Source organism: Macrobrachium rosenbergii, chromosome 9 (assembly GCF_040412425.1).
Source record: "Macrobrachium rosenbergii isolate ZJJX-2024 chromosome 9, ASM4041242v1, whole genome shotgun sequence".
Taxonomy (NCBI): Eukaryota; Metazoa; Arthropoda; class Malacostraca; order Decapoda; family Palaemonidae; genus Macrobrachium; species Macrobrachium rosenbergii.
Genome location: NC_089749.1, coordinates 20,929,365 through 20,940,161, shown reverse-complemented (window position 1 = coordinate 20,940,161; position 10,797 = coordinate 20,929,365). Strand labels below are relative to the sequence as shown.

Below are 10,797 nucleotides of genomic sequence, written 5' to 3'. Positions count from 1 at the left end.
ACCTCTTCTTAGATGCTGTAGCTGCAGTTCATGAAGCCAATACTGTTGACCTCATGGTAAGAGAAATTATGAGTGACCGCAGAAGTGGCGGTAGATCATTCCTTTACACTTTAGCTCTTTACTATATACGCCAGCCTTCTATTCAGTCAGTAGAAGCTGTAAAGCCTTTGTTGGAACAACCTCACAGATATCCAATGGCTAGTCTTGCAGCTGCATCTATGGTCAATAGATATTGCAAAAATCGCCACCGTTGCCAGGAGGACATTCCTGTCCAGGAGGCTGTTGAGGCTCTGACTCGTAGCTGTTATCATCATTGTTCTTCTGCTGGTTCCGAGGAGGCTTGCCTCTCATCCCTGAAAGCTCGCGGCAATTTGGGAGTAATGAGCTCGGAAGATGCACAAAGAATGGCTGATCTCATTGGGAAGGAAGGCACACCTGATGCCATACAGGTTGCTGTTGCACACTCGTTCAGAAATGTTAAATGCGACTGTGTGGTAAGTTTGGAGGTTCTGATTATCCCTTATCTTTTCATTGTTTCTTTCCCATTACTACTGTAGTTTTCATGGATTTCTTTGCTACCACAGTACATCTTTCCTTTAAGAGGATTTGAGCCAGAATTAAGCAGATTCATTGTCAGCAATTTCTTGAAATGAACTCAAACAGTAGTTAATTTGATGAGATGGTGAAGAACACAAAATATAATACAAACGATGATGTTTTTCGTGTAAGTTCCAATACAAACTTTCTGATAAACAGCTGTGAATGATAAAAAACTGTTTTAACTTTGTACTAATTCCTTTCTCCAATTTCACCTATAGCCTACAGGACAACTTGTTGATATTGCCCTTGATCCAAGGAGGAGAACTGAGGCACGTATTGCCTCCTATCTGGCTGCTGAGAGATGCGCTGGAGAGGGAGACTGGAGGAGGATTTCTGATACCTTGTCTGGGGAAGAAAATACACAAGGTCAGCATTTTCCCCTCTTTAGAGGACCAGTAATCCCTCCTACAATTGTGACGAGTTTGTTATGCATTTGATACCATTCAAGTTCTATTATCTTGAGCATCTTGGAAGATTTTCCATATTCTATATATTTTTGGAACCCCAGTTATTTTTACTGTCTGTTTAATTTGCCAGTCATTATGTGAAATGCTGTCTAATAAGAGTGCCCAGTATTTTTTATAAAGGTTTTATTTCATATATCTTTGTTCTTCATTCTGTAAGACTTCATAAACTATTGAATAGGATTCATTTATCCCATAACAATGAAATCTGTAATACTCTTAAGATTATTTAATTCATTTTGTCTCGCCGTGTAATACCATATTGAATACCCGTGGCTGTTGTACATTCATTACAAATGAAAATGTATATGTGGGCAGAAGTGTATATGAGTGTAGACGTAACTATACCTTAGGTTTAACTGACCAACTTCCCCTCTATTTCAGCACGAGGATTTATCCTGAGTCACATGCATAACCTCAAAAGATCCTCTGCTCCATACAAAGAAAGACAACGCTCCATGCTCTCCAGCATCACTGTACCCAGAAACTTCTCTTCTGATATCAGAAAATATTCTGGGAACATGGACCTCTTCTACCACCCTCACCATCATGGTTATGGCGTCAGCATGGAGTCAGATGTTGTCTATGCTCCGGCATCATTTGTACCACGATCGGTTCACATGAACTTTACCGACTCATCAGGTGGTTATCCATACAATTACGGGGAGTTTGGTATTCGAACAGAAGGTTTTGAACCTAAAGTAAGAGATATGTTTGGACCTGAGGGATATTTCAAGAAGTCCTCAGTCGACCAAGTGTTTATGGACTTATTGGAATATATTCGACACAGAGGAAGTCATTTCTTGCAATACTTCCAAGGAAGCCATGGGAGAAGAGGTTCTGCAGATTTTTCAGATTTTGCCGCTTTCTTCACGGACCTTTTTGCACATCGTTCTGAGAAAGAGCCTAGACTTGACCTCTTTGCTCGATTTAGAGGTCAGGAAGTGGCCTACATGACCCTGACAAGGAAATCACTTCAAGATGCAGGCATTGGCAGTTTTCCTAACTCTTTCCTAGATGTGTTATTTAGAACACCCGAATCCGACATTGACACAGCCAGGACAATGCAAGTGAATCATGAACACACTTTTATGTCATGTTTCGGTATACCTCTCAAGGTGAAAAAATCTGCAACCCTTGTTGCTGGATTAGCTATGGGTCATTGGCCAGACAGCTCAGAAGGGCAATCAGCCACCAGTAGGAAATTCAACCCAAGTTTCTCAGGTCTTATTCAAGAATATTATGGTTTTGACTCATCCATAGGATCTTGTGGCTGCCAAAGAGATACCAAAATATCTAGCTTTAGTGGCCTTTCTCTAAGACATAAAGGTGGACAAAAGTTTGAGTATGAATTTGATTTCCCAGAGAAAATGGAACTGCTTGATGTTAACTCTCAAACCTCTCTTACAAAACATACCAGGTGGCATCCTATGACCAAAGTCAGTTTATTTGAAACGAGAAGACCTGAAGAGCAGCGTCAACACTGTTTCCAAACTTTGGAACAGATGAGTGGTTTGAAGGTTTGCTATGATGAAAATATCCTGGATGTTCTTAGAGGTGATGGCCTCTCACATGACTGGGCCACTGCTGGCAAAATCACTGCTGAGAAATCGGATAGCTCAATAAGAGGATGGAAAATCAGAGGTGAAATTCAGAACAACCCGGATATGAGTGCAATAGCAATTGATATGGAAACTCCAGGGTCATATACACCCAGAAATATCAATTGTCTTTTCACTTATGCAAGAGATGAAAGTTCATGGAAGATGGATGCAGGTGTATCATCCAGGCACCATGGAGGATACAAAATGGAACTGAAAAGGAGGTATTCTGGTGCTGAAAACAATATGGAGTTTAGAGTTCACAGCAGCAGCAGTCAACATTTCTCTCCTGAAACAGAGGTCTTTGAAGCTTTGGTCTCATCTCGATATGATGGTCAGACGTCTGAAGTTCATGCTCGCTCACAAACTAAACATACTCTGAAGCCATACCTTGATCACTATTTCGAAGGTAACTTTAAATCTAAATTTAAACTAGTGCAAAAACAATTTGTGTCGAAAACTTCTAATTTCAAATACAGTACTTCCCATCTGCCTAACTTAGTGATCGTTCTAATTTTTTCTTCATTATTCAGTGCAAGGCGATCTGAGGTATCATCCGCACACTGGATTCCCTCTTCCAAGTCGCCTCCAGATGTTTAGAACAAGAACAGCATTCGGAGATTCAAGATTCGATTCTTCTGTTGAGAGGACTGGTGAAGGGGAATACTCTTCTATGTTAAAGTTTGGATCAAGGAGCACAGACACATTTGGCATAGAAGGCAAACATAATTTCGAGGGAAGCTGGGATGAAGGAATGTCTACAAAAACCACTGCCTTAGGTAAAATTTTTTAAAATTTCAACAGTAGGTATTCAATTTAAATTCATTGGTTAGCTACCATATCCTATACTTGACTGTATATTAAAGTAAACATTACCTTATGTTCATTCAAGCTAAATTTTGATTTTCTGCGCCTCACCAGTCATCGAAAAGTTGTCTTTGTTTCTAAATGAAATTAAACAGAGAGTACAGAACAATCCAGTAATGGAAGCATGAAGCATCATGAGTCAAATTCTCATTATCAATGGCATCCTATTGCACAAATTCATCCAATCTTTCATGTTTATATCATTTTATGGAGATATATAGTAGATACTGCAAAAAGTAATACACAAGGGTCTGGTCCCAACTATAATATGGTGCCTTGTTACTTTAACAGTTCCCTTTTCATGAGTTAATAAATAAAATTACACAAAGAATCTTAGATACCACACATTGATTTTACAGTACTACAGTTTGCAAGTACATGTGCGAGCTGAATCCTTTAAACAAGGCTAAGTTAATATTAGATTAAGCCACAGACTAATATTATGAGTTTTCATACATTCTAATAAATGCTTTCTGTTTTTTTAATCAAACAAAGTAGAGATATATTCAGCTATACTGTTCCAATGACTGAATCCCATTTCCTTAAAACTGTTTTGCTGCTACAGCTAGAATCAGAGGCCACCAGTACAAGACAGCATTCTATACATACAACTGGCCTGAAAAGAAAGGTGTCTCTCTCAAAATCAATCGTCATGGAGATGGTCCCAAGATTTGTGAATGCGAGGCTCTCTTCGAAAACTCAGAACATTCACGGAAAGCTAAACTTCTGGTAACTCTTTGTTCCCATAATTAAATTGTGAATTTTAATTTTTTTTGTCCTGTATTAACGTTTCAAGTGGCTATATATATGAGACAGTTAATATGAAGTTACTTGAAAAGTAAATTATATGTTCTTACTAACATTTTAGCTAGATGTTCCTGAACACATGAATCCTATCAAGTTTGAAAGTCAACTGCAAGATCATGGAAGCCACCGTTATCACATTCAAGTAGCGCTTAAACATGGAAGACATGATATTTTCCATGTTGATGGACCAGTTACAGCAAACTCCAATCGCGATACAAGACATTTCCAAGCTGATTTGAGAGTTAGGACTATGCCTGACAACCTTCACAAGATTTCAACTCTTCTTCTTTGGGAAGACAACAAGAAGCACTTGTCATTTGATGTCAGAGACCAACATACACCAAAAATTTCCTTTGACTGGAAGAAGTATTCCGAACCTGGAGAGGAGACCAGAGGTGGACTGAGACTCTTGCTTCCAGGGTACATAGATCACAATGTTGATGTCAAGAGTAGTAACAGGAACATCATGGTGAATTTAAACACTGTACTCTCACAGGGTAGCAGCTCTTCCCGTCGATTAAAAGCATCTTGTGATGTTGATTTTCAAGATATGAACACCAAAGCAGAGCTCTACTGGGATGCTGACCGTGACCCAAGTAAAAGAGCATCCTTTGAAGCAACTTCTCTCAGAGAATCCCCCCATCATACTTCCATCCAGTAAGTGATACTGCCAGGAAATTTTCTTATTCTGTTCTGTAATTTGACACATAGTGTACTTTCAATTTTCAAAGCATCAAGATTATAATTATCAGTGTCAGATATATAGAGTAGTAGACCTTTTCTAATATAAGATTTACTTTTTAACAGTGGTCAGTGTTCTTTCTGTGGAGACACTTACTACTACAGAGGTGAAATGAATCATCCTGAATCTGACAGTTGGCTTTACGGTAAGAAACACATCAATTTTGAAGTTACTACTCCATCTCGAAGAACTCACCATTTCCAGACTGAAATAGATCTTAGACAACAACCACAAGGTGCGAAGTTGGATGCCAGCATGAGATACAAAGATCCTGAGGACAATGTGCATCAGTATAGTGAAACTATGGATTTTGAACGGGTATGGAGATCCTCTAACTTCAGAGTACACTCCAAGACTACTGTCACATGCCCTGAATGTCACCAGTGTTCTTTGACTTTTGAGGCAAGACATGAACAGAATCCGGAGGAAAGGGAAGCTTTTGTGCAGGTAAAACAGTTTCATGATCAAATTGGCTCAACCCTCAGTTAGTACATAATGATTACAGTACATCTGATTAATATAATTTCTTATAGCAAGACCAGTAAATTGCTGGTGCATTCTTTGAGATTACATAGATGTTTCTTAGCAATTGCAACTGCACAGCTATATAACAAAGATATATCTGTTACATGAACATTTTGCATAATGACTGAGACCTCCTATCTTATGAGATATATTTCATAAAGGGGAAATAGCTAGTATAAAGGGTATGCACTAAACAGAAGCTTGTACTTAGTAAGATAGCATCTTTTAAATCTTGATTTAAACCATTTTCCAGCTCAGAATTGAAAACCCATCAATGAGAAGACCATTCCAAACTTCCTTCACTCTGCGACATCAGCACAGTTCCTACAAAGGTGAATGGAAGATGGATGCAGATACTCCTGTAGATGTTAGCCATTATGAAATGAGATTCTCTCCCAGAAATCGAGTTGAAACACTGAGAGCTGGCTTTGATATGAAGAAAATAAATGCGATTCTAAAAGCTGCTAGAAATATGGGCAGAATTCGACCAGATAGCCAAAGTACAGAGGAAGATGCTAAATATTTGGTCCATTATGAAAAACCAACACATTCATCTCACAAGATTCTCATGTATTCTCCAGCCCGAAAAATGGAAGGTGAATTCAGGCACTCCCCATCAGAATGTCTTCTCAGATTCAATCCTGACAAAGATAGAAGGGATCCCATATATGAACTCTCTTTCAGCAGCCAGAGAAACTCTGGTTTAGGGGAGGACCAAGTCAGATACAAAGGACGGTTTAGCCATCCTTCATTAGAAAGAGCCAGAGAGATGGAAGTCCTTTTCACTAGCCATGAAGAGAGACATCATGGAACTGGAACTGTATGGTTAGATATTTTCCCACGGGCAGAAGACAGGATCACAGGGACGATTGAAACTACCAGACCAGCCAGAGATGCTATGAAAATTGAGGCCAAATTATCTGGAAAGGTAAGTATTTTCTGTACAAGCTTGTCAAAAGGAAACTGCATTTAAACACAAACTATAATTTTAGATTGCCAGTTTCTTTTTCTGTCAATAATTTTTACATTTCGTTTTTTACAGATATTGAAAAATAATCCCAGATTCATCGTCAATACAGCTTATACCCCTAATACAATGGGAATTGACTTCCTTTATGAAAAATCTCCTGGTTCAAGACCATCCTTTTCATTCTCTGGAAAGTATGACCATATTAGTGGAAGAGATGCTGCCATGAACTTCATTGTCAAGGCTGAAGATGAACCTGTCCTAGAAATGTCTGGTTCCTCCAGGCCAGAGCAGAGTTCTGAATGCAATGGGAGGGAAATCACAGGAGTAATTCATTCGCCAAGAATGGGCCGTTACAATATTCTATCAAAAGTATGTGGCAGAACATTCATGAGTGCTTGGGTGAACAGAGAGGGCAGTGACAAATCCTACATCTGCAGAGGAGGCCTTCAGGGCATGAGAAATGTTGAGCTCAGTGCCTGGGAAAGGGATACAGAGACTAAAGAAATCAGGCCTATTGCTGTTGCCCAAGTAAAGCTCCAGTCACCAACTGTCATGGGCATTGAAATGAATTATCAACATGAAGAAGCAATGAACTTATGGGTAAATTATTTTTCTGGGTCTTAAATGTTAAATTTGAATGATTTTAATGGTTTCGTGATTGCCAAAAAAATTAATTGGCGAAAATCTTGATTGCTCATCATAATTAATATCGTTGGAAGTCATTTGATATTCATCAGTGAATCTTTTACAGAAATCTGCTCATGAGAAATGGTCCACAGTTTCTGCCTCTGTTAGATCTGGCATAGAGAGGATGCGCAAGGAAGCAGTCAATGAGGAACATTCCTACGATTCTTCAGATATGGTCAACCTGTGGGAGGAAACAAAAGATGAAGCCTGGAAAATTGCTCACACTCTACCATTTGGCAGCTTGTTACCAAGCTGGGAAACAGTTCATCATGTAGCCAGACATCACTTTGTTCAAAATTTTGTTGATTTCTTGTCGAGATATGATCACTTCAAGAGGCAAATGAATTCTGGCATGCTCAACTTGATGCGTCACATGAAGCAAAAATATGAGACCTTGACTTCTTATGTTGATGGAGGTTAGTGTATTTGTTATCTTAATATGCTGTAATTCTTTGCCCCTAATATTAAACCATAGTTGAAAGTATTTGTGTTTGCATAGTAGTTGTTATGCAAAATGTAAAATATTTAGTAATTTTGTGAATGCTGTTGATTTAGAATGCCTCTAATTCTAAAGACCTCACAAAATCTTATCTTTACTGTTACTGATTTAGGCTTGTCTTTTAATAAAGATCCTAATGCCTTAGTATTACTCACAGATGCTCTAACCAGAGGAAGGCACATGATGGGAAGCTTGCTAGTAATTGCATCTAGAATGGCTGATAACTGGGGTGTGAGATTCCCAGATGAATATGAAGCTTTGAGAAAGATTGTCGAGAAGCTTAAAGAGGAAATTGAACGAGCACAAAGAGAAGGTCACATAAACCCTAAGGGTCTGTCAGATCAGGATGTTCTTCGAATCTGGCATCGCGTAGAATCGGTAAGCAGGAATTACCATATACAGGCAGTCCCCAGTTTAAGGTGGGGTTTCCATTCCCAATGGCGCGCTGTAACCTGAAGAACGCCGTAAACCAGAACATTATAATAATATAATGGGAATAAATGGTGCTTATGGCACCATAAAACTGGGTAGGCACCACAAAATTAGGTTAACGGCGACGCCCATAAACCGAGACCACTGTAACCTGGGGACTGCCTCTACCATGTACTGCCATTATACCATTATGTGTATTATACCATCCAAAGATTTACTTTAGACATTCTTTAGACATGAAGAGATCGAATTAACTAAATGAACACATTCATTTCTTTTCTTCAGGGTGAAGCTGGATATCAGTCTGGAGATGCTGACCAGGAACCTCAGTACTTCTCTCTCATGATGAAGCCAAATCACATAAAAGCTGAGATTCCTTTATACCAACCTGTCAGCTCTCTTGCTCAGGCAGGAAAGCACGTGATATTCAGACCAAATCTCGTCCCTGAAGGCGTCCTCAGTTCATATGAGTGGCTGATTCTTCCATTTATTGATTTATGGACGAATCCTAACTATTCTGAAGCAAATAAGAGAGTTTCTGGCCTTCTGCCTCCTTTTAAAAAGACAGCTATGGTCATTGATGGGACAGAGATCCTAACCTTTGATGGGGCTGTGCTTAGAGCTCCACGCTGTGATTGTAATGTTCTTTTAGCCTCCTACAAAGACAATTCTGTATTCATGAAAGCCTCCAATACTTATCCTTTGCCATATGTTAACATTAAAACCAAAGATGCCACCATCACTATTGAGCATGACGGCAGAGTAACTTTCAATAGTAGAGATATCACTAAGTCACAGTTCTCGGAAGGAGACATCAAAATCTCGAGGACTCAAAATGAAGTTGAGGTTGTACTACCGGTTTTGACATTCCGGTTTGACCGGGTGGGCAATACAATATCTGTTGAAGTAAATCCTTGGACATTTGGTCAAGTATCGGGTCTACTAGGAAGTTATGATGGTGAAATGGCTAACGACTGGAACACTCCACGTGGATCTCGGGCTTCCAGTCTTCAAGAGCTTGTGAATTCTTGGCAAGAGGACCAGGGATGCCAAACACCAGAAGTAGAGCCTATGAATACTAGTCACGTTTCACCCATGAAAATTCTCCAGTGTAATATTCTGTTGGGTGCCCATACACACTGCAACTCTGAGGTTCCACTGGACTCATTCATGAAGATATGTCATGCCTGTGACGATGCCTGCCATGCTGCAAGGGCCTATCAGTCTCTCTGCTATAAGATGGGCTCCAGAGAACCTTTACCGGTAACTTGTTAGGCTGTGTTACCTCTTTTGAGGCTCAAGCTGAACTCTTTCACATGTATTTTTCCTGCTTGATGACCATGTGTTTCAATAGGTAAAAAATCTATATTTGTAATGATATTAATCTTTCGTGCTTAAAAAGTGATGAAGTTATAGGAGAGTTTGATTAATGACCCTAACATTTACAATTTATTCTACACGAAAATATCTTCAGTGAATCTCCCACTCTTGATATGGAACAGCCTGCTAAAGTATTGGTTAAAATCTAATTATTGTGGTAGAAAAAAAGAAAAAAAACTGAAAGATAGTTCGTAATCATGTCAAAAGGAGATGAGCCGAGACAACAATTGTGGTATCTACTTTAAATAAGGAAACTGAAATTGAATTTGATAGTAATTTCTGTGAAGCTGGTCCAGTCAATCAAATGATGATCATATCAGAAATGAAAACCCACGTTATAGAATCCATATATAACTGTTTCACAGTCATGTATTGTAAAGAAGTTCTAAAGTGGTTCACCCCCGTAGGGGGTTTAGTGCCGTCAGTGCACCTCATGCGGTGCACTGCAGGCGTTACTTAAGGTTCTTTGCAGCGTGCCTTCGGCCCCTACCTGCAATCCCTTTCGTTCCTTTTACTGTACCTCCTTTCATATTCTCTTTCTTCCACCTTACTTTCCACCCTCTCCTAAAAATTGATTCATGGAGCAACTGTGAAGTTTTCCTCCCGTTACACCTCTCAAACCCTTTACTGTCAGTTTCTGTTTCAGCGCTGAATGACCTCATAGGTCCCAGTGCTTGGCCTTTGGCCTAAATTCTATATTCAATTCAATTCAATAAAGTGGTTCACTTTAAAGAAGGGAAAATTTTCATAGTTCCTTATCTTTCTTAATTTTAGCCTAGTTTTATCACTACCAGTTCTTCGTTGGAGGGTTGGATAGAGCTGTCGCCTGACACGCTGTTGTTCCAGCGTTCGACTCTCCTACCGGCTAATGAAGAATTAGAGGAATTTATTTCTGGTGATAGAAATTCATTTCTCGTCATAATGTGGTTCGGATCCCACAATAAACTGTAGGTCCTGTTGCTAGGTAACCAGTTGGTTCTTAGTCACGTAAAATAAATCTAATCCTTCCGGCCAGCCCTAGGAGAGCTGTTAATCAGCTCAGTGGTCTGGTTAAACTAAGATATACCTAACTTATCAAAATGTTAGTTTACCAGGAAGAGCTAAGGCACTGAGAATTCGAATAAAATAGTCTACAACTAAAACCCCTCATAATAAAAGGAAAAAAGAAACTGCAGCACGTGTAATTATTGCAGAGAAACACTGAAAATCCAGTTAAGGAAAAG

The 10,797-nt window shown here is 39.3% G+C and overlaps 1 protein-coding gene across 1 annotated transcript in view; it reads left to right on the top strand.

The window, feature by feature from the left end:
- Positions 1-9,607, top strand: part of LOC136841543 (vitellogenin-like) — a 14,138-nt gene extending 4,531 nt beyond the window's left edge. Inside the window, exons 4-15 of the mRNA XM_067108515.1 lie at positions 1-494; positions 819-966; positions 1,449-3,074; positions 3,199-3,444; positions 4,098-4,261; positions 4,401-4,996; positions 5,147-5,528; positions 5,860-6,534; positions 6,649-7,176; positions 7,328-7,679; positions 7,920-8,140; positions 8,480-9,607. The exon at positions 1-494 is cut by the window's left edge and continues 589 nt beyond it. Coding sequence (XP_066964616.1) covers positions 1-494; positions 819-966; positions 1,449-3,074; positions 3,199-3,444; positions 4,098-4,261; positions 4,401-4,996; positions 5,147-5,528; positions 5,860-6,534; positions 6,649-7,176; positions 7,328-7,679; positions 7,920-8,140; positions 8,480-9,469 — 6,422 coding nt within the window. The 3' untranslated portion in view covers positions 9,470-9,607. The remainder of the gene's footprint in view (positions 495-818; positions 967-1,448; positions 3,075-3,198; positions 3,445-4,097; positions 4,262-4,400; positions 4,997-5,146; positions 5,529-5,859; positions 6,535-6,648; positions 7,177-7,327; positions 7,680-7,919; positions 8,141-8,479) is intronic.
- The last annotated feature ends 1,190 nt before the right edge of the window (positions 9,608-10,797 follow it).